The following is a 23,700-nucleotide window of genomic DNA, read 5'->3' on the forward strand; positions in this document are numbered from 1 at the left end:
TGTATGTGTGTATTTTTTAAGGATAAACAGATCTATACCTAGCCCTTTTTTGTTATATATATAATTTTTTAAGTTATCAATAGACCATTATTTTACTTACTTATTTATATGTGGTGCTGATATTGAACCCAGTGCCTCACACATGCCAGGCAAGCGCTCTACCATTGAGCCACAACCCCAGCCCCTTAGTTTTGTATTTGATGGCTTCTAACAGCTAAAGAAAACAGCCTAAGGTAGCATGAGGCATCCAGACATGGTTTCAATACATTCTACGCAGGGATCTTTGGCCTCGGAGCCCTTAGCACAATTTACATTCCCCCTGCAGATCTATCCCAAGTTGACATAAATACAGCAAGAGCCATGACTGGCGATAAATATCATCTGTCATTTTAAACATAGCAAGTCATCCCCCAAGAACACTGTGCTAGGGTCCTCAGCATATAAGTAAGGACACATTCCCTTTCAATCACACCTTTTCCAAAACATGCCAGAGGAGGGTTTGCTCCACACAGGAATTCCTTTTTTACGGATGACTCATCCTGCTTTTACTATAAAGTCTTCTATTTTGTTCTCTATTTTATCCCATATGTTCCCAGATTACTACCAAGGTGTGTGCTTTCTCTAATTATAAAATGATCATGTACAACTAGTAACAAACAAACAAAAAAATCCATCCAACCTATTTTTTACTAAATATGGTTATGTTGTAAATATTTTGAGTTAAAAAAAATGAATCTCTTGATTTAGTCAGGGCTTGGAGTGGGGAGTCATAAGATATTAGCCAATGTCATATTCAGGATGATGCATTTATTCAGAGTAAATCTTAATTTTCTTGGTCTTCAGAGTAGCTACAGGAATGCCTAAAAGACCTTACTAAAATAAGGCCAATTGAAAGCACCTTTACTGAAACTTGATTCCTTGAGCCAGCGGAAGGTCTTTACTGTAGTTGATGGTACTAGAGGGAGAAAAATGAACAAAATTAATAACTGGTAGTATATAAATATAATATAGAATACTTTTATGCCATTAAAAAATACAGATCTATTTAGCCAGGCACAAAGGTGTATGCCTATAAACTCAGTTACTCAGGAGGCAGAATGATCACAGATTTGAGGCCAGCCTCAGCAACTTAGCAAAATCCTATGTCAAGAAAAAAAAAATTTTTTTTAATTTAAAAACAAAACAAAGACTAGGTACGTAGCTCAGTGGTTGAGACCTCTGGGTTCAATTCCCAATAATACAAAAACAAACAAACAACTACACACACACACACACACACACACACACTATAAATTAGTGAAGAAAAAAAATTAGGACACAAAACAATGTTAGTATGGATCCAGTTTTATAAAAGAAAAAGAAACACAAAAGTCTGAAAGACATATTACACATATTACTCATAGCATTTCTTTTGAGCAGGACTCAAGCATATGGAGACTGTATCTTTCTGTATCTCTCAGTAACTTGTATTGAGTTGGACATGATGGCGTATGCCTGTAATCCTAGCAGCCTGGGAGGCTGAGGTAAGAGAATCACAAGTTCAAGGCTAGCCTCAGCAATTTAGTGAGGCCCTAAGTTACTTAGTGAGACCCTGTCTCAAAAAATAAATAAACAGGACTGGGAATGTAGCTCAGTGGTGAAATGCTCCTGGGTTCAATCCCCAGGACCACAAAAATAAAAATAATTTAAATAACTTGTATTGAATTATTTATTTAAAAAAAAACACAAATATTCCCATTTTGATAAAAAGAAAATAAAATAATTTAGAAATTAGAAGCTTCCCTATTAACTACTCACCTGAGAGTCACTGGGTTTCTTTCCCAAGAGGAAAAGTATCCCCACTAAATGGATTCAGAAAAGCTATAGCTAAGTATTTACCTGTCTAGCTCTTTGGGTACACAAGAAAAGCAAATAGGATAAGACTGACTTCAAAGAATGAAAAGCCAGCAAAGAGGGTGCATGTTTGGGGCTCAACAAGCCACATCTAAAGCTCCTCAGAAGTCCCAGATAGGAAAGCAGTTACTGAGGCTATAAGGAGTCAACAGGGAGGAACCCAGCCCAGCCTACTGAGCTGGTGAGAAGCAGAGAGGGACTAGGAAGGGTGCCTCTGGGTTCTTCACCCAGGGCTCTTTCTACAACATAGCACCACATGCCATGTACATGAGATATCTTGGGGATGGGACTCAAGGCTCAACATGAAGTTCACTTAGGTTTCATATATACCACACACACAGCATGAAGGCAATTGTATGCATTTTTAGTGCACCTGCATTTTGACTTTAACCCATCATAAGGTCAAGAGTGGAATTTTCCACATGTGGCATACTGTAATCACTCAAATTATTTCAGATTTTAGAGCATTTTGGATTAGATGATCAACTTGTTAGGAGAAGATAGCTGTAGAATGATAGAAAAATCAAACCAAGTGAAATTGCACAAAGACAAAACAGAAAGTAGAATTTAACAGCACATGCCCAACATAGCCCCAAAGTCCTCTCTTACCAAGTAGATCGTCTCATGTACTGTTTCCAGGCATCACTACCAGACTCCCTGCCACCACCAGTGTGCTTTTCTCCTCCTACAGAAATACAAAATAAACACACATCTTTGGGCCAGTTTGATATCACCAAGATAAAGATAAAAGGAGACTAGAGCTACCTGACCAGTTATTTAACATTTAGCCCAGAGTATTTCCTCTACAAACAGAGACTAAAATAAACAGAGAAAGGAAGTAAAAGAGAAAATAAAGCATAAGGAATTAAAAAGAAATGGAAATATGTCAAGAGGCTAAAGAACTCTTACAAATATATATATATATACCATTAAACTAGATGGATATTGATTTTAGAAATGGTTAAAGCATTTTATTCTGTTTTTGTTGACAGCAATTTCTAAATTGCCACTAATATTGGACATAACTCTTATGTGTTAGCTTATTTAATCTTTATTGGATTCTAGGGCTACAATGATACTAAATTTTTACTGTCTACTTAGCTTAAGCCCACCCAAATGGTTACATATGTCTTTTTTTTTTTTTAGAGAGAGAGAGAGAATATTCTTAATATTTATTTTTTAGTATTCGGCGGACACAACATCTTTGTTTGTATGTGGTGCTGAGGATCGAACCTGGGCCGCATGCATGCCAGGCGAGCACGCTACTGCTTGAGCCACATCACCAGCTATACCATTAAACTAAGGTATTAGAGTAAAAAGGTCTAGATATAGAAAATCTAATTTTATTTTCTTGTATGTATTTATCTAAATATTCAAACTTACACATTAATTATACAGAATGATGGTTAATTTGCAGGAAAATGGACGGAAAACGAAACCATCATTTTGAGAAAAATAAGCCAGACTCAGGGACAAGTGTCACATGTTTCTCTTACATGTAGACACTAGAGGGGGAAAGCAGGCAAAAAAAAAAAAAAAAAAAAAAAAAGCCATAAAAGTAGAAGGAGACCATGGGTACAGGAAGGGAATCAAGGGGAGGGAGGCAGGAATGATGGGGGAGGTATTGAGGAGTGAAGTTTTTCAAATTGCATTTATATATATATATATATATATATATATATATATATATATATATATATATATATGAATGAATATGCCACTTGAAAACCACCATTCTGTATAATTAATAGTGAACCCATTAAAGAAACTAACTGAAAGCTTAAAGAATCAATTGAAGAGAGCAAGGCATGAGCTGGAAACAAAAGAGATCAAATGCCCACAGAAGAGTGGACGGACACCCCCGCATCCAGCAACCACAGAGCAGAGGGCAGAGATGAGGGGCCAAACTGAAAACTGAAGCTTCTGTCAAAGTCTGTACTCTGAACAGTACTGTGGTGTTAGGTCTAAAAATATAAAAAGAATGCCACTGTACATAAACTCTTACAGATATTAATGCACGTTTGTTTTCCTTCTATACTGAAAAACAAGGCAACCTGATTGTACTATACTTTGGATCATTTTTAATAAGTAAAACTTAATATACCATTGTTGGGAAGGATTTTTTTAACCATTACAAAATTTAAGTATCAATAAGCCATGGCTTGTTAACAGACAAGAGGATCAAGGCCCAGTAAAAAGAAACAAACTAATATTTCATCTAGTTAAAGAAAATGTAGTTAACATTTATTATGCCAACTTTGCCAAAAAAAAAAAAAAAACAGAATATTTTATGTGAAATTTTCTAATGTTGAAGCAGGGGTTCTTAATAGTTCTGGAGTCTTGGGTATTCTCCCTAGAATAAAGATGCTGCATTTCAGGGCTTCATGTAACTTGGGTTAAGGGACACTGCTCTAACCCAATGCTGCATCTGGGCAGAAGATGCAGAACTCTGGGTAATAACTTCAAAAATGGTAATAAGCTCTTTCAAGCATGTAAGATCACATATTACATCAGAATGTAAATTATACTTCAGTTTCTGGACCAAACTTTTCTAAAAGCTACTACTGTTTTTCCTTTGCCACCCAACCTGGAAAAGGAGAAATGATTCTCTACATACCAAATGCACCTCCGATCTCTGCCCCACTGGTTGGAATATTGACATTTACAATGCCACAGTCTGAACCTTTAGGTCTGTGCGTAAAAAGAGAGGTATGGTGAGAGCAATATATAGGAAATTAAATACAACACAAACAAAAGCCCGATTAATCAAAGACTCTCAATGCTAAATAATGGATTCATTCTTTTAAAACCCATTCATCACAGAAATCAAGACATATAAATGTTAAAAATAAACAAAGTTATACCCAAGCCAACGGAAGATTCTGCCCAAATCTTTAGTAAAAATGCTACTTGAAAGTCCCTGTTTCACTTCATTGTTCCATGCAAAGACCTCTTCTTCAGTCTAAAAGGAGAAGTGTTGGAAGCTGTTAGACACTACAATGTTCTGGTCAAAGTTCACTGATGTTAAATTCATTTCACAAGATATACCAATGTCATTTTAGTGTGCAAACAGAAACCAGTCAACATGTTACTAATTCTATTTTTCTTATAATTTATTTCTTATTTTTGTTTTTTTTTTTTCTTTGGGGTGGGGGCGGTTACCAAGGATTGAACTCAGGGACATTCAACCACTGAGCCACATCCCCAGCCCTATTTTGTATTTTTATTTAGAGACAGGATCTCACTGAGTTACTTAGTACCTCACCTCGCTTTTGCTGAGGCTGGCTTTGAACTCTCGATCCTCCTGTCTCAGTCTCCCAAACTTCTGGGACTACAGGCATGTGCTGCCATGCCCAGTGTCTCTTATAATTTAGATAATTTTTAATAGTAATATCTTGAAGGATATTTTCCTCCATGATACTTTAAGAAACAAAGATTAGTGTGTTCTTCCATTCAAGCTACTAAGAGTTAATATATATTGAACTCCTATCATGTACAATACACTGATCTATGCACTTAACATGCATTTATTTATTTATTTAATCTCCACCCTATGGGGATTAAACAAGTTTTATATTAACAAGTTTTATATTAACACAAGTTTTATATTATCACCAATTTACAGATTCACCAACTGAAGCCCAATAAAACTAAATGTAAATAATTTGCACAAAAGCTCACAGACACTCTCATTACAAAACATGAAATTATTCTAAGCACTATATTTGAAATAATAATAGATAATTTAAAGATAAAATAAATGCAATCTTATAATTGCAACAAGGTGCAATTCTCACTATATTTTGATAACAGTAGCACATTCAAACCTTGATTCAATCTCTGAAAAAACTAATTCTAAATATTTGTTGGCAAAGCCAGAGCCTGTCTCAGGCCAGGGAATTATCTTTACATGTTAAAACTGCCATCGTCTGACCCCTGATGGGGTTGATAACTGCATGTCTTCAGATTGCCCCCACATCTTCTCATCTTGTCTGCTGACAAGTACACAGTGCTCAGGCTATGGAATGCTCTAGTCCTCCTATCAGGAGCAGCTGCCTCTGAGACCCACACAGCTGAGTAAGGTGAAGAGGAATTGAGGGTCACACATCCCACAAACTCCAACACAGGTCCATTATTCATCTCAGCTTCCCTGGTACCTAGCTTGGAATGCTTTATAGTTTTAAAGTGTTCATCTCATAGTTTGTCCTGAACATTTGAATTTCTACTATTTCAAGTGACTTTCTAAAACCTTCTTAAAAGCTGACTGAAATTTAATATACCTTCATTTTCCCTTAGTTTTATCATGTATTTCAACATTAGACTAGAGACACAGAATCTGTTTGTACCTTGAATTTAAAGACATAGAGAATGGGAGCAAAAGTCTCTGTGTGTGCAATGGAGGCATCATGGGCAAGACCTGTCACGATTGTGGGTTCCACATAATTTCCAGGGCGATCCATAACCTCGAGTAGAAAGATGAAATAAAAGGAATAAAACATTTCATTTTCTAGTACTTGGGAGTTAGAAGATGCTTACATTTATGAGGAAAAAAATAAACAGCACTTATAGGTAAATTATTTCTCCAAAACAACCTTCTATCCCAGTGAATATTATTTCTTGCTCCTAATTTAGATGCTCAGGAAAAAAAAAAAAAAGGAAAGAAAAAGGGAGGAATTTAAGGAGGAAAGCCATGTCATGTCACAAACAAGTTATGTTAACAAAACTCTGCTGCAAATAGTTATTTTATAATTAATTATAAAATGGGTGATGTATGACCATTGTTTTATAGACTGAATTAGGACTCAAATGTTGAAGTCTTAACACTCAGTGTGACTGCATTTAGAGACTGGACCTTTAAGGAAGTTGTTAAAGTTACTGAAAATAAGTGAGGTCAGCAGGGTCAGGTCCTAATCCAATAGGAATGAGTGTCCTATTGCTTTATAGTTTTAAAGTGTTCATCTCATAGATCAGGAGGAGACACTGGAAATCTCTGTGCCCTCCATTGGAAAAAATCATGTGACAGCAAGAAAGGGCCATTTGCAAGCCAGAAAGAAACTTCACCAGGAACCAACCTGCCAACCCCACCAGCATGTTGATCTTGAACTTCAAGCCTCCTTCTGTGAGAAAATACTTTGCTTTTGTTGGAGCTACCCAGTGTGCGGTATTTTGTTATGGCAGCCCTAGTAGATTAATACTGTACAAAACTGAAGTCACCAAAAGAATATAATGTCATAACCAACCTCTGAAAAACCAAGTCCCTAGTCCACCTCCACTTAACTAGTGACTGTCTTTCCTTCTGTGAAATGTTCTGAGGCCCACAGCAAGCTGCTCTGGCTGGGGGGTGGGGGTGTCAATCCTTCAGAGGGTTTCTAAAATTCTTCTCTAAACCTTCAAGCTTATTTTACCAAGAGTCACTTTCTTTTTCTTTTTTTTTAAATAATTGGTTCTTTTTAGTTATATGTGACAAGAGTCCATTTTGATATAATTATACAAGCATGAAATATATCTTATTCTAATTAGGACTCTAGTCTTATGGATATACACGATGGTGAGTATCACTGTGGTGTATTCATATATGTATACCAAGAGTCAACTCTTGATCAAGTGCATGGCAGCTGTATCTGTTATTACAATGCTATATTATATATGTAACTTAAGTAAATTTTACTAAAGAATAAAAGCTATTCCTGTACAGAATGGGTTAAATGCTTTCGAGAAAATCCAAAATAATAAATAATGAATATATATACACATCCCTGCCCATTAAGATGTGGGTGTGTTGATGATAAAACTAGAGAGGAGGATTCTGCTGTCAGACTGCTTTGCAAGACTCAAGTTTCCATGAATTTTAAATAAGTGAAACTCAATTATATAGATAACAGATTAGAGGTGCAGCTTTTGCAGAGATGAAAACAATAAATTGAAATACCTTGGCTCTACATCAAAAGAATCACAAATAAATGTAGTTCTAAGTGGTTAAGTTAAAATAAAATACTTATGGTTGTATTTTGTATTTCCTGTCTTAACTGAACATCTCAAACAACCACTAAATATGGATTCTAATTGTGCCGAACACAAAGTCTTCTATTGTGACATAAAAGAAAGGTTTCCTTTCCATTCAAGCTCCTCGGGTCCCTACCCAAAGGCCACCAGGACTCTGAGCTTCTTTTTTTTTTTAATATTTTTTTAGTTGTTGATGGACCTTTATGTTATTTATTTGGATGTGGCGCTGAGAATCCAACCCAGTACCTCACACATGCGAGGCAAGTGCTCTACCACTGAGTCACGACCCCAGCCCCAACTCTGAGCTTCTTGTGCATCATTCCCTGAAACATTCCACATGGTTTCTGTTATCATTTTTTAAAACCTATTTCCCCCTGTAATAGGGACATGGAGAAGGATGTTCAATGTGACCCTTCACCAATTGTCTCAGAGACCTGCTTGTGCCTAAGGGAAAGAGAATAAAAAAGCCATCACTCCTGACCCCAGGGCTCTCATTACCTTGCCCCCATAGACCACTGTGCTCTCATTACCTTGCCCCCATAGACCACTGTGCTCTCATTACCTTGCCCCCATAGACCACTGTGCTCTCATTACCTTGCCCCCATAGACCACTGTGCCTCCTTCTTTCTTTGCTTCTTCCACCGCTCCAAGAAACATGCTCACTGACTGTTTGGTGTGGAGTGGCCCATATAGGACATTAGCTGGGGAGAGAAAAGGAATGATCTTCATTTTGCCCTAAATAGCATCACTTTATTATTATACCAGCTTTTCAAAATCAATAGGCTAATAATAATCCCTTCCTGTAGCCTCTCAGTTAAGAGCAGGAGTTGGCAACTTTTTTCTGGACCACAGAGCAAACGTACTCCACTTTGCATACCATATGTGACTCTACAACTATTTGATCTCGCCTTTGTACTGTGAAAATTACTGTAAATGACATAGAAAAAAGCATGGTGGCTGTGCAGCAGATACAAAGAGGTGGTGAGCCAAATCTGCTTGCCAACCCTGGCTTTAGAAAAATGGCTATCAATCAGAATACTGCATTAAAAATTCAGGATGAGAGGCCTAGAAGTGTAGCTTGGTGGTAGAGTGTTTGATTAGCATACACGAGGACCCAGGGTTGATCCGCAAACAGTGAAGTGAAGTGAAATTAAATAAAATAATATAAGATTGGTTTATTCATTACAGTGTGAGCACTGCCTAAGAACATCACAATCTCCATAGCTTTCATGAAATTCAAAGGGGAGAACCTGATGCTGCCCTATGTTATGGCTGCTGGAAACAAGAGCATCAAAGATAACCACAGGTCAGAGGAGGGAAGATTTTGGTAGGCCTCTGTGATAAGGTAGCACTTTATGCAGAGCCAGTTACAGAAAGAGCTGGATGAAGGCCAGAAAGAGCCAGGAATGCTTGAAGAACTCAAGGAAGGTTGGAGAACTGGAGATTAGAGAACAAGGGGGAATGTGGACATAGTTCTGGAGGGAAGGTGGGTAGCTATGAGATCACCAAGACTGGGAACCCATGAAGGAGGGAATCAAAAGGAATCTAGTTTTAGTCTAAGCACAATAAGAAGGCCCTGGAATACTTTAAGCAGAAAAGTGAACACATTTTAAATGATCATTCAGGTTACTCTGGGGGGCAGCAGTGAAAGTGATAAAGTCAGGTAGGGAACTCTTACAGCCTTCCATGAGAGAACACAGCAGTCGACCTGGACAAGGGTAACAGTAAATGGAGAAAAGCTCATCAAACATCAACCCAGCTGAACAGCACCCCCAAGTCTCACTCTCCAGCATATATCAAATGCCTAGATCCTAACCTAGCAGCATATGTGTCTCCCCAAATGCCCAATAATCTCCTTCATATGCCCCCAGGCCTCTAAGACAAGACAAAAAAAAAAAAAAAAAACTCAGAAGATCAGAAACACTTTTAACACCAGCTGTTAAAATCTTTGAAAACGGAACCAGATACTCACGGTCCCATGGGTTCCCAACTCGGATCTGTGCGTAGGCCTTTTTAAGTCTATTTACAACATCATCATGGATGTTTTCATGTAAAAACTAAGAAAGAAATATTCATGGGAATAGCAAAATGTACAAGTTTTTAAGCAATGAATACTTTTCTTAATAGTATTAATAGCTTTTTAATACTATTAAAATATAGTAATCTCTGAAAACATAAGCAAGCAAAAACATGTGTTTTAAATTACATCAGTTCTGATTTTAATATTAACTATATTTTAATATTAACTATATTTTAATATTAACTATATTAATATTAACTAGATGCTAGAATAAAAATCACAAGTTTATCAATTGTCTAAGGACCTATCCAGCAAATTTTCACAAATCCATTATTCCTATATTTGTTTGAAAGCATTTAGAACTTTTTTTTTTTTTTTTTTTTTTGCAGTGCTGAGAATTGAACTCAGAGCCTGCACATGCTAGGTAAGGCCTCTGCCACTGAGCTGTATCCCCAACCCGTAACTTCTTAATCAGAGTCAAGTCCACCTTGAATACAGTGCAACCACAAGTCTCAGCACAATGGCTGGGTCAGGCTGATCTGTGCTGGGTCACCACAGGCACTGAGTCTCAGACAACATAAATCTCCAGCACAAGGTCTTAAATCAGGCAAGGATACCCATGCACTCACTCTGTGTGGGATGTGAACTCTTGCTACATTCCTAGCAGCAGAGGTGAACCTGCCAAGCCATTCATGCTCTAGGCTAATGTCCCTGTGACAAATGAATTGTCACTTTGAGAACCACTCACAAAGTGGTCTATTGTTTTTCTCTTACACCTCACTGTTGCTATGGAAATCAGTTTGATCAATTATTAATAGCATTCTTTAATATTTAACACTAAATATAAAGCATGGCTATGTATATTTGCTCCAAGCCCCAAAGGAAAAATAAAAGTGGGCTGAAGAGAGAAATGAGTGGCTCTCAAGTCATTCCATATTTCATCATTTACTTAAGGATATAATTATCTACAGGATGCTTCTTTGTTTTAATGTAATGTTTATGGTGAATCAAATTAATAAATTGTAAATGCTATGAATATCATAGATGTGTTTGAAGAATTCAACTGAATAATGTGATTTTCATTTGCAAAATGCAAGAAAAAGTATGAAAAGTGTGAGAAAGATAAGGATTGAATTTTCATATACCTTTTATCTTGTTCTAATTTAGATTATGCTAATCTTCCACAGAATTTGTTCATACTCATTGTGAATGAGAGCAAAATTCAAAAACAATTCCTTCAGGATTTGATTAGTTTTTTAAAATGGAACAATGGAAAAGCTCAACAATGGAAAAAATAAAAGGAAATGTGGTCAGATTTTGTACCACATTAAAGTTTAAACTTTAGAAATCCTACACACTAACCACATCTTATATACATTTATTATTATCTGTCCTATGCATATATGTTTGTGTGTGTGTGTATTTATATATATATATACATTATATATTTAAAGAAAACACAAAAATAGTCATTTGTTTTCAATAAACCATGTCACATCAAGTCAAATTGAAGACTTGAAGCCAAAAATCAAAATCTTTTAAAATGTTTTTTATAAAAAAATGAGTCTAGGGCTGGGATGCAGCTCCGTAGTAGAGCATTGCCTGGTTGCCTATGGCCCTATGGTCAATCTCCAGTACCACAAAAAGATAAAAAAATAAATGAGTGGAAAAAAAAAAGTGAGGCTACTTTTTAATTGAGTTTTAGAATTTTTCAAATTTCTAGCTTTTTAAGTGACGTTGTATTTTGTCCATCTTGTCCTACAAGTATGAATAAAAATAGGTCTCACCTTTCAGTGTAATACCCATCAATTTGTTTTGACACCACTGCTAGCTTGGGATGGGGGAAAAAGCTGAGTACCTGGTTGATCAACATCGCCTCAAGCACTAGAGAGCAGCAAGCCCACACATTTGCAATCCATGTCAGCAGAACATATTTTTCTGGCAATATGTCTACGATACCTATTCAGCATAATTCATTAAAATGTAGTGTATAAAATCAGGAAAATCTCATGCACTACACAGCACACTCACCAGTCGCCTTGCAGTGGTACACCTCTGGCCAGCTGTCCCCACGGCAGCAAAGAGAGCTGATGGAACAACTAAGCTGAGGTCTGCATCCTCAAAAGCTTAGAGAAGCACAAACAACATGCCCATCAGTGCAAGGAAACAGGCAGAGAAGACATTTGCTAACTGGTCTAAAAGGATGACTTTAAAAAGTAAGAATGCCAAAACTATCATAAAGCAAGAAGGATCACCTTGCTGACATATACACATGTGCTCATTAGGGGTGAAGACACTTTTCTTCTAGGAAAGATTATAGAATAGCGCAATTAGCTCTATGACCTTTACCCAAATACACAGGTAAACTGAGTCTCTCATTCTCACCCCATCATCTTTCATCTTCCTCAATTTCTGACACTATCTGAACCTCCTCTATATGGTCATTGGGCACTCTTCTCTAATGTGATCATGCTCTTCATCAGCTTTATTTGCCTCCAATCTAAATTCCACAGGCTCTTTTGATGCCAGTGTCCCTGGGTTCATAGGCAATTAAAGACCTCCATAAAAAACATGCTCTGGAAACACCCAAGCACTCACTTGCATTAGTCAATTTCCTGTTGCCATCCTGCAGATGCTTTTCCAAATCATTTTCAAATCATTGAAAAACGTCTGCTTTCTGCTCTACTACATGGAATGATCTTATCTTCCACTTGATGGAAATATTCACATGGAAAAAGCCCCTTTTGAGCTTCCTCTATTCCTCTGAAGAGATCAATACAAAGTCACTTTCAAATTCTTCTCTATTTTTATCTACTCTCAGAAGAGAAAAAATAGTATAATAACCCTTCCATTTATATATTTTTTAATTCCTCCTTTCTTATATCCTTTCTTATATCTTCTAGAAACTTACAGCCAGTTCCTCCTTCCATCTTCAATCCTGACCCTCCAATCAAACAGCATTGTCAGACTAGCATGATGGTTAAGAAAGTGGTTTGTGCAAACAGACCAGAGTTCTCATTCATCATTGTTTTTTAGTTGTGTTATTTCAACATTCTTTTTTCCCCAGTACTAGAGATTGATTCCAGAGGTACTACCTCTTCCATTTTACTTTTCATTGTGAGACAGTCTAAGTTACCTAGCTGACCTACAACTTGCCCTCCAGCCCCAAAAGCTGAGCACACTCCCTGGCAGGTATCTAGTGTTCACAAGTGCTAACTACATCTAGTGCTCACTAAGTGTAATCTCAACTAGATTAGAAATTCATCTAAAACAAACCCTTTGCCATCTGTTTTTAAATCTGTGATGAACACCACAAATATATAGACACAGAAACATGAAGATAGCAGCAATATAGAAATTACCAAGATTTTCTTATCACAAAAGCTGTTTCTATTAAGACTCAACGTACTGACTTTCATTACATTGTCCAGAAGTTAGGGTGATTTTCTAATTCCCTTTTGTGCCAAACTCAAATAATGAAAAGAGATGTAAATCATCTCTTGGTCTGCAGGTAAGTGATTAGCAAAAAACACCTGAGGAAGCATGCCCTCCCAACAGGAAACCTCCCACACTCTGCAGAAGATCAGCTACAGAAATTAAAAGGAATCAGCACATCATGCAAGACTGAGTTATTCTGTAACAACATGCAGTTAGTTTTCAGAAAACAAGGAAAAACATGAAGTAATAATGCCACAGTACCGAGAACAGAAATCTCGTGCACAGGCTCCATATCCTGTGTTATATTCTCCAAACATGAATACTTCTCCTACTTAGTTATCTTTGTCTCTAACCCCAGCTTGTGTTGTATCTTATAAGTAAAATTCCTACATGGAAATAAGACCCAGCTCACATAACATAGGAAGGATTACTTCCTAAACAAGTTCTGTATGTTCAAATGGCTACTGTGGCTATGTTAAACAGAAAACAAAACAACTAAAAAAGGGCAGCCTTACCAATAATGGCATTGTTTCCTCCAAGTTCTAACAAACTTCTCCCTTTAAAAACACAAACACAAATTAATTACTATTCAGTATTTACTGCACATTGCTGTATATCTTCAAATTATAGTCTATGTCAATAATTTTTAAATTTTTCTGATGTATAATTATGATAAATATTACCAACAAATTTCCTCATTTTGATAAGTATACCATGCTTACATGAGAGAATGCCTGTATTCTAAAACCCTGAAATATTTAATGATAAAGGGACACAATGTCTTTGACTTATTCCACTAACAGTAACAATAACATGTACATACTATGTGTGTGAACACACATGTGTATATATATGTTGCTGGAGAGAGAAAGTGATAAAGCAAACTGAGGCAAAATATAAGCAATTAGTAAATCTGGTTAAAGGGTATAAAGAATTCCTTATACTAGTCTTGTAACCTTTAAGTTTGGAATTAAGAGAAAAATAATGTAAAATGGGCCAGTCACTGAGGAAAACAGTATGGCAGTTTCCCAAAAAACTAAACAGAATTTTTATATGATATTAGAAATTCTACTTTAGGGTATATACCAAAAGAAGAGAAAGCAGGGACTCAAACAATTACCTAAACACCCACGTGCTTAACAGTTTTATTCACAGAGCCGAAAGATAGAAGCAACCCAAGGATCCGTCAACTGCCAAGTGAAAAAAACGTGGTGCCCATACATAGAAGAATATTACACAGACTTAAAGAATCCTATCCCACACTACAACATAGATGAACCTCAATGACACTATACCAAGTGAAATGGGCCAGTCACAAAAGGACAAATATAATTTCACTCAGATAATGTTGTAAAGTAATCAAAATCATATATATAAAAATTTGCCAGGGGCAAGGGAAATTACTGTTTAATGAGAATAAATTTTTAATTTCGCAAGATGAAAAAGTTCAGAGTTGGGGGTGTAGCTCAGTAGCAGAGTGCCTGCACCACATACACAAAACTCTGAGCTTTATTCCCCGCATGGGGTGGGGGGATCACTTTACGGTATTCTATTCTGATGACATACCAAATTTATTTGCCACAGCATGGTACAATTATCAAAATGAGGAAATTTGATGTTAATATTTATCATAATTATACATCAGAAAATTTTAAAAATTATTGAGACAGACTACACATATTACTTTTCCAGTGTTGAGTATATTTATTATTGGTTATTTATTCGATGATCTACTTAGGTCAGGGCCAAAGAGCATGTACATTAGGAATCCTGACACACAATGCCAATTCACATTCCAGAGAAGAAATATAGCAGTCTGTGAATGCCACTGTCACTTTACTCTCCCCAGCACACAGATGTGAGATTTATTTGCCTCGATTTTAAAGCTATATGTACCCTATTGTTCTTTAGAACGTAAGTTTCCTCAAATGCACTTTAAAATAATGTTTATTTATTTGTGCTCTCAGAACTGTATGATAGCAGGAGAGTCTGTTGCCACTTTCGTCACTCTCAAATAGTTAAGCATCCAGTGGATATTAATCATGAAGGGATGGGGCTGTTACTGCCAAAAGCCTCTGGGCGCTACCACAGTTCTAGCCTCTACTTTAGTCGTTGATTTAATAACAGCTTACTGGCTACAGCATAGCATTGTGCTAGATGCTAAGAAAAGACGTAAGAAAACCAAATATTCCATTATAAGATAGTAGCTTCTCCTACCTGGCTACAAGTGATATTTGGCAGAAAAGGGAAAACTGTGTTTTCTACATCCATCCAGTCTTCTGTGAAATGCTCTTTAACTACATTCCTAACCACCAAGCCTTTCCCTAAAAAATATCTGTACCTTAAGATAGACAGACATATTTAACAAGTTATAATCCTACCTACTGATGGTACTACACACATGGACAACAAACACATGCTTTAGAGGGCAGGGAGAAACGGAAGATGAAAGCCTATAGTGGGAGCAATGACACTAATAACAGGCAGCATCTTCATGCGTTTACTGGCCATTTGTCTATTCAAATACACCGCCTAGTCTTAAACTGTATTACTGGTCTTTGATATTGTTGAATTTTAAGAGTACTCAATATATTATAGACACAAGTTTCTCATCAAATATATGATTTACAAATATTTCCTGCCATGGGTTGCTCTTTTCACCTTTTTCCTGGTAACCTTTTGCAGCACACAAATTTTTATTTTGATAAAATCTAATTTTTCTATTTTTATTTTTGCTGCTTGCACTTTAGGTGTCTTATCTAAGTAAGCACTGCCTAGTCCATAGTCACAAAGACTTATTCCTGCTTTCTACTAAAAGTTTAAAGTCTTGAATCTTATGTGTAGGTCTTTATACATTTTTAGTTTGTTTCTATGTATAAGGTGAGGTGAGATAAAAGCCCAACTTCATACTAATGTACGTAGATATTTAGTTGTCCCAGCATCATTTGTTGAAAGAGATTCTTTCCCCATTGAAAATGTCTTGGCATTCTTATTTAAAAAAAAAAAAAAAAAAGCCAATCAGCAATCATTGCAAAGGCTTATTTCTGGACTCTCAGTTTTATTCAATTGATCTTTATGTGCATCCTTATGCTGCTACTAATATAGATTACTATTGGTTTATGCTCAATTTTTTAATACCTTTATTTTATTTATTTTTATGTGGTACAGAGGATCGAACCCAGGATCTCGCATGTGCTAGGTGAGCACTCTACCACTGAACTACAACCCCAGCCCCTGATTTGTACTCAATTTTGAAATCAAGAAGTATGAGTTCTTCAATTTTGTTCTTCATTTGCAAGATCATTTTGGCTATTTGGGGTCCTCTGAATTGCTGTAGGATTTTTAAGATCAATTTGTCAATTGTTACAGAACAGGAAACTGGGATTTTAACAGCAATTACACTGCACCTATGTATCACTCAGGAAAAAAGTCAGATCTTAACAATACTAAATGTTCTATAAAATGAAAACAGGATAACTTTCCATTTATTTAGCTATTTTCCCATTTCTTTCAATGATGCTTTGAGGTACTCTGCATGAAAGACTTAAACTTCAGTTAAATTTACTTTTAAGTGTTTTATTATTCTCAATGCTATTATATATGTAATTACTTTCTAAGTTTCACTTTCAGATCATTCATTATTGTATAGAAATATGATTTTTATATTGACCTTGTATCCTGAAATTTTGATGATCGTTTTTTTTAAAAAATATATTTATTTTTAGTTTTAGGTGGACACAATATTTTTATTTTATTTTTACGTAGTACCGAGAATTGAACCCAGTGCCTCATGCATGCTAGGCGAGCGCGCTACCACTTGAGCCACATCCCAAGCCCAATCTTGATGATCCTTAAACACCTTTTTGTAAACTTGTTCTTTAAAAGCAATGCCTAAATAAGAAAATAATAGCTCATTAACTAACTCAAGTCTCCTTTTATGCTGAGGGTAGAATCCAAATTTAGCATAATAGATAAAAATTGGTCAATATACCCCTGAAAAATTCTTTTTTTTTTCTTTTTTTTTTTTTTTAATTTTTTAGTATTTGGCGGACACAACATCTTTTTTTTTTTTTAAAGAGAGAGAGAGAGTGAGAGAGAGAGAGAGAGAGAATTTTTAATATTTTCTCGGCAGACACAACATCTTTGTTGGTATGTGGTGCTGAGGATCGAACCCGGGCCACACGCATGCCAGGCGAGCGGGCTACCGCTTGAGCCACATCCCCAGCCCCTGAAAAATTCTTAAACCAGCAATAAAGTAGAATACATGATGCTATGTCTGTAAGACCCTTTCAATTTATGTATGTGAATGCAAAGGAGATGAGCACTCCACGACCTAAGCCCACATTCACTGGTCTTATTTATATTGTGATTTCTTTTTTAAGTTGCTAAACATGTCCAGAAGAATTTGAAAGATCCTTTTTTATATGATTCTACTATTTTCTACTGTAGAAAAAAAGATATATTTCTTCTATATAAATTTGAGATTCCCCTAATATTCAACTAAAAATTGTACCCTTTTCTTTTATTGGACATTCAAACATAACCAGCTTTTCCTTGACCCTCTGAATGGACAAAACAAAAGCCAACTTTTATATTCCACATCCATACTTCTCAGAGAATTAAAATTCTCATCAGAAATCAACACTTACCAAACCTCTCCTGTACCATAAGCGCCACCTGTTTTCCCACCTGAGTACTTCCAGTGAAGGAGAGCAAGTTCACCCGCTCATCTTTGGCCATTGCTGTGCTGCAGGGAAACAGACACGGTTACCCAAGCAGAGAAACCCAGTGATGGCAGCACCTACCGATGCCACAAGAAAACACTGACATGGGCCCCTGGCAAGGCAGTCCATCAAGGCTACAAGGAAGGCCTTCAGGAAAATGAAATACATTTTTCACAAAAGAGGATAACCTGATCTGAGAGCTCTCTGTAAATAGAAATCTACAGGAAATTGTTAGTTAAATAAGAAAAACCTTCCTGCATCGAGTGGGTGACTGGACAATATCCTTCTAGTATTTCCTTTATGAGCATGCAAGTTGTTTTTCAAATGCACAATCTACTATATAATTCCTTAAGAATTAAAAAATAGTGCCATACACAGTAGCACACACCTATATTCCAGTTACTTGAAAGGCTGAGACAGGAGGATCACAAGTTCAAGGCCAGTCTCAACAATTTAGCAAGACCCTGTCTCAAATTTTAAAAAGGCCTGTGATGTTGCTCAATAGTAAAGTACCTCTGGATTCAATCATCAGTATCAAAAAAAAAAAAAAAAAGGATTAAAATCTCAGATGGCTATACGGAAGCATCCAACAGGATCCCTCAAAGAAGCTGATTTAGAAAGGCTGTGCTAGGACTTCCAGTTGCTTTTAAGGAACGGCGATCAGTACTATTGATTTGAATCTCTGTTCATAGATCAGTGCTTCAAAGAGTTCAATTGAGCTAAGCAGGGAAGTTAAGAGCATCAGTCTAGTGCAGGGCTAGACAGCTTGATTCATCTACTCAGACAGGTTTCCTCAGGTTCAGCCCACAAATATGAGCACTGATACTCAAAGTGGTTCTACTTAACATATTCCTATACACACTACTGACCCATTCCAAGGCCAACACGAAGAACTGGACTACAAAAACAAGAGTAAATCAAAGAATACAATACTCATGTTTTAAGTGAAATTTAGATAATATTTCATTATTTATTGTATATGTGGGAGCTGTTTTGCTAATACGTTCTCAACTATTTGAACAAAGGACTAACTTACTGCTCCTTTTAAAAATTACCTAGTAAGTAGAAGTATGGTAAAAGTGTCAGAGAGAAATTAACCTTTTAGCCCCAACAGTATGGGTTATAAGGCTTGATTCCCAAGAGACCTCACCTCATCAAAGTCTACGCTGGAAATAACAACCTTTCATCATGGGTCAGAGTAATAATGGCCAATTCTAGCTTAAACAAGCTGTGATATTATACTATATAAGTGAAGCCAGACACAAAATATATACGCCAGGCCATATATTATATGCTTCCATTTGTATGAAATATCCCAAACAGGCAAATCCAGAGATAGAAATCCCAGTAGTGTTATCAGGGGATGAGTGTGGGTTTAGAGTGTGGAGTTTGAGTTTCTGAGCTGATCACTGTTTTGGAATAAGATAATGATGATGGTCTATAACACTGAATATTCTAAAATATTCACACACTTTATTCTGCTTAGGCGGATAACTAGTGAAGTCATCTTTCACATGTGAATGTCTCATCTACAAATTCCTGTATCGAAATTTTATAACTCAAAAAATGCCTAAATATTTTAAAACAAATTAACTGGTAATTTCTCCCTTACCCCAAGAAGAAACTAAAAATGGAACAGTTCTTGAAAGACTCAAAGTTTCTTTCAAAACACATAAATATGTACGTTCCATTACTGTTTACAAAACAAAAACCATAACATACATATGAAATAAATAAATGATAAGGGATAAACTTCAACTATTTTTTTAATGCTTCTGAAAGTTTCTTGGCCCATGGGTCACTAGGGTGTAATAATTCCCTATATTAGTGAGCTGGGTTTAATGTAGCGCAGCTTGATAATTAGGGTGGAGGGACTTGGTGAATGTTTATATTTCACCCCTACCCATTCTTCAGAAAAAAAAAAAAGTGAGATCAGCAAGGTTGGATGCTCTTGAGAGAGCTCTACTGTTTTCTATAGCTTCAAAAGCAATCTATTTACATGAATAAGTTCTTGACCAATGAAATTTCAATAGATTTATGTTTGCAAAGTTTTAAACATTTGGCACAGCAAAACTTGGAAAAAATAGGGGAGAGGCGACATATGTTCAGTTTTTGTCCCCTTTTCTTCCACCTGCTGTTGGAGAGTGATGAGATGCTCATGGAAGAGAAAGGCCTGCCTTTGTACCAGGCTGGTGACAGGTGCCGCTAGGAGTGGGTTGGGGAAGAGAATAACTCTCACTCCTTTGCCCCAGGAAATATCAACAATCTCCATATTACCTGGTCCCTTTCCTGAGTAATTCCAAGTTTGGCTCTATAGAAGGACTCTTCCCCAACTCCAGTGCAGCACTGGATTTTGTTATTCTAGTAAAGACAATTTTCATTGATCAACCTGGGGTCCCTCAACAGAAGGATGGTCTTCGTCTAATTCACTCACCCGATGTCTGCTCCACCACAAGTCAAGGAACAAATTGCACCAGGCAGCTTGTTGTCCTCTAGAACCTTGGCTATTATCCTAGAAAGGAAGAGCCATTACTAAGACAGAAAATAATTTAGTTTAAGACATATTTTTAAAATTAGGGGGCTGGGGATGTGGCTCAAGCGGTAGCACGCTGGCCTGGCATGCGTGCGGCCCGGGTTCGATCCTCAGCACCACATACCAACAAAGATTGTGTCCGCCGAGAACTAAAAATAAATATTAAAAATTCTCTTTCTCTCTCTCTCTCTCTCTCTCTCTCTCTCTCTCTCTCTCTCTCTCTCTCTCTCTCCCCCCTCCTCTCTCACTCTCTCTCTTTAAAAAAAAATAAAATAAAATTAGGGATGAATTCCAACCATTTCACTCTCCTTTTCCAAGTTTCTCTCCCACCCTTTTAACATTCAGACTAAATTCCTCTTCACATATTATAAATAAGGTTTCCAAATACTTATAGGTAGAACTCCTTCTTTCTTTATAAAATAATCTTAAGAAGGAAAAAAAAGCATTTTGAACATAAAGAGAAGACTTTATAAAGCATTGCTCAGGCAGTTCAAATAATCATTAAGTATTTTCTGCCAAAGGGCACATGGCAGCCCTACATAGAAAAGCACCCAATCTATTCCAGATTGTAGATTTGTAATGCTGATTTTATGACCTCATCAGAGCTGACAAGCTCTTAAAAAGGAATAAAATCCTAACAATTTTTTAACCAAAACATGAGATTCCTTTTAAACAGTACTGGGTAAATCAGTGGATTAATACAATCAGTTCTTTTTGTTAGCAGTCTATTAAGCAAAAGAAATAAAAATATTATCTGACTAGAAATCTATACACAGAACTATTAATTTTGTTCAACAGTTATTAAATATAGCTCTGAAATTGCCAGGCTATTTCTTCTCCACTAAAGATGTTTTTATTTTTCCAGGTGATTAAAAAAAAAATGTCTAGAAGAGTTCAACACTTAAGTCAATATCTGGCATGTTTCCAAAGAAATAAATGACATGATTCTGAATGAGCTGTGTCAACTGCAAAATGATACAAAAATGTTATTACAACCAAAGTTGAAAAAGGTTATCCAAATTCCATGCTTAAATAAATATGACATTTTCACATCATTTAAAAACTCAGGACCTTTCAATCACCCTTTCAAGATTATGCCATACCCAGGAAAAAGAAGGCCACACTCACTTACTTTGTGACAGCAACACTAACGAGGGAAGTTGTTGGAGCCCCTTTCCTAGACATAGTAAAAAAAAAAAAAAGGAGAGAGAGAGAGGAAATTTGATTTTAGGGAAACCACAAATACCTTTTATTATCAAGCAGAAGCAAGTCTTTGATAAAGCTCTAATTCTACAAAAATAAATCTAGTAACTGAAATAGAAATCAATCCTTTAGGTGGTGTCTCTGGGGTATAAGGGTCCACAAAACCTTCATGAACATAACAATGGCACCACTTGACTTTGAACCTACCTGCTTAATATCTGTTGCACTAACCTCTGCCAATTATGGGAACCAAATGAAGCAGAAATCCATCACCTACACAACTAGCTATTTGGACTTAAAGTATGGGTTTCTTTGGCAACATGGTCCAAATCATTAATCCTTTAAACTATGCTTTGTTTTATAGATAGATCTGAGTATATTCAATTGAAGATAGCATTTGATATCACATCTGAAGCACTGGCAGTTTTGCTAAGGACTGAATCCTTAAGCCGGAGAGCCTAACACTAACTCTGGGTAGTTAGCATGAGAATTGAATTACAGTACATGCATTTGAGGTAGAAATGAAGGTGGGAGAGAAAGGGGGACAGCGCTGTACCAAAAAACTAAGTCACATAACCAGTGGCAAAATATGGAATAATTAAAAATCAGTGCTTCCTGACTAGCACACATGACAATGTTAACTGAAAGAGTAAGTATTGAAAACATTTCAATATATTTAAAATGTTTTTAATAGTTCATGAAAATGACCACTTTTATCAGCTTCTTACTGCTGGGCAGGGAAGTGAGCAGATCTTACCAAAGACAGACATTCCCAGTGATCATTGCAATGGCATTATTCCAGCCATACACTGCCACAGGGAAATTGAATGCAGTGATGATTCCAACCAGACCTACAGGATTCCACTGTTCAATGAGTGCATGGCCAGGTCCTGAGATGGGGAAGATACAGAACATGCTCAAGCACATTGATTTAATGCATATGAATTAATAAGAATAATATCTGAAATATTTCATTTTCAGAACAAAAGTACATATTCCAGACCAGGAGAAATTCCAGGTGCCTTGTAATGGATCACTTTACACAGCATTGGATATGAGTACTTATTTTTGGTATTGGGGATTGAATTCAAGGGCACGCAACCATTGAGTCACATCCCCAGCCCTATTTTGTATTTTATTTAGAGACAAGGTCTCACTGAGTTGCTTAGCACCTTGCTTTTACTGAGGCTGGCTTTGAACTCTCAATCCTCCTGCCTCAACCTCCAGAGCCACTGGGATTACAGGCTTGTGCCACCGTGCCCAGCTACGAGTACATTCTTAATGTAAAACAGAAGTGTTTATCACTATAATATTCTTTATAAACCATAAGGCTACTCATTGTATCTCTGAAACTCACAGGAAGTACATATATCAGGGCAGTTATTGATCCTATCTGGAGACAAGGAAATTTCAGAGAGGTGTTAAGAGGTGCCCTAAGAGATGTGATCACAAAAGACAAAACATGACCAGAATACAGAATTTGTGCCTTTTAAGGCTTTTCAATGTTGCCAATTGAAGTGGGCTTCAATCCTTTTCACATTCGAGACAAGGCAGATCATTTATAGGCTAATGTTGAATGAATATGTTACCAAAGACTTACATTCACTACAGGAAAATTAAAAACACAAATAGAAGTATTTATGTATTAAATACAATCTTTAGGCTGGGACACAGTGGTGCACACCTCTGATCCCAGCTACCCAGCCACCAGCAGTAGGATAAGAAATTTGAGGGCAGCCTACGTAACTCAGCAATACTCTGTCTCAAAATTTTAAAAGTGTGGATGGATAGATAGATCTGATTGAAAAAGATTATAATTGGTGAGTCAGACACCAAAAGCAGTCACAGATCAAAAAAGTTTCTTGCTTTCATGTGTATACTTCCCA

The 23,700-nt window shown here is 36.5% G+C and overlaps 1 protein-coding gene across 2 annotated transcripts in view; it reads right to left on the bottom strand.

The window, feature by feature from the left end:
• The window catches only part of ALDH7A1 (aldehyde dehydrogenase 7 family member A1), a 44,125-nt gene that overhangs the window by 8,105 nt on the left and 12,320 nt on the right, over positions 1-23,700 (bottom strand). The window contains exons 6-18 of one of the 2 annotated variants that reach the window (XM_081293293.1): positions 22,572-22,704; positions 21,744-21,788; positions 20,513-20,590; positions 18,004-18,101; positions 13,870-13,911; positions 11,948-12,042; positions 9,869-9,953; positions 8,491-8,597; positions 6,240-6,356; positions 4,758-4,855; positions 4,511-4,584; positions 2,503-2,578; positions 899-955 (exon numbers count right to left, since the gene is read on the bottom strand). In XM_081293293.1, coding sequence (XP_081149419.1) covers positions 901-955; positions 2,503-2,578; positions 4,511-4,584; positions 4,758-4,855; positions 6,240-6,356; positions 8,491-8,597; positions 9,869-9,953; positions 11,948-12,042; positions 13,870-13,911; positions 18,004-18,101; positions 20,513-20,590; positions 21,744-21,788; positions 22,572-22,704 — 1,103 coding nt within the window. In that variant the 3' untranslated portion in view covers positions 899-900. Of the gene's footprint in view, positions 1-787; positions 956-2,502; positions 2,579-4,510; positions 4,585-4,757; positions 4,856-6,239; positions 6,357-8,490; positions 8,598-9,868; positions 9,954-11,947; positions 12,043-13,869; positions 13,912-18,003; positions 18,102-20,512; positions 20,591-21,743; positions 21,789-22,571; positions 22,705-23,700 lie in introns of those variants that run through there. The other variant, XM_081293292.1, reaches the window with a different exon arrangement.

The sequence above is a fragment of the Spermophilus citellus genome, assembly GCF_964194105.1.
Source record: "Spermophilus citellus genome assembly, chromosome: 1".
Lineage (NCBI taxonomy): Eukaryota > Metazoa > Chordata > Mammalia > Rodentia > Sciuridae > Spermophilus > Spermophilus citellus.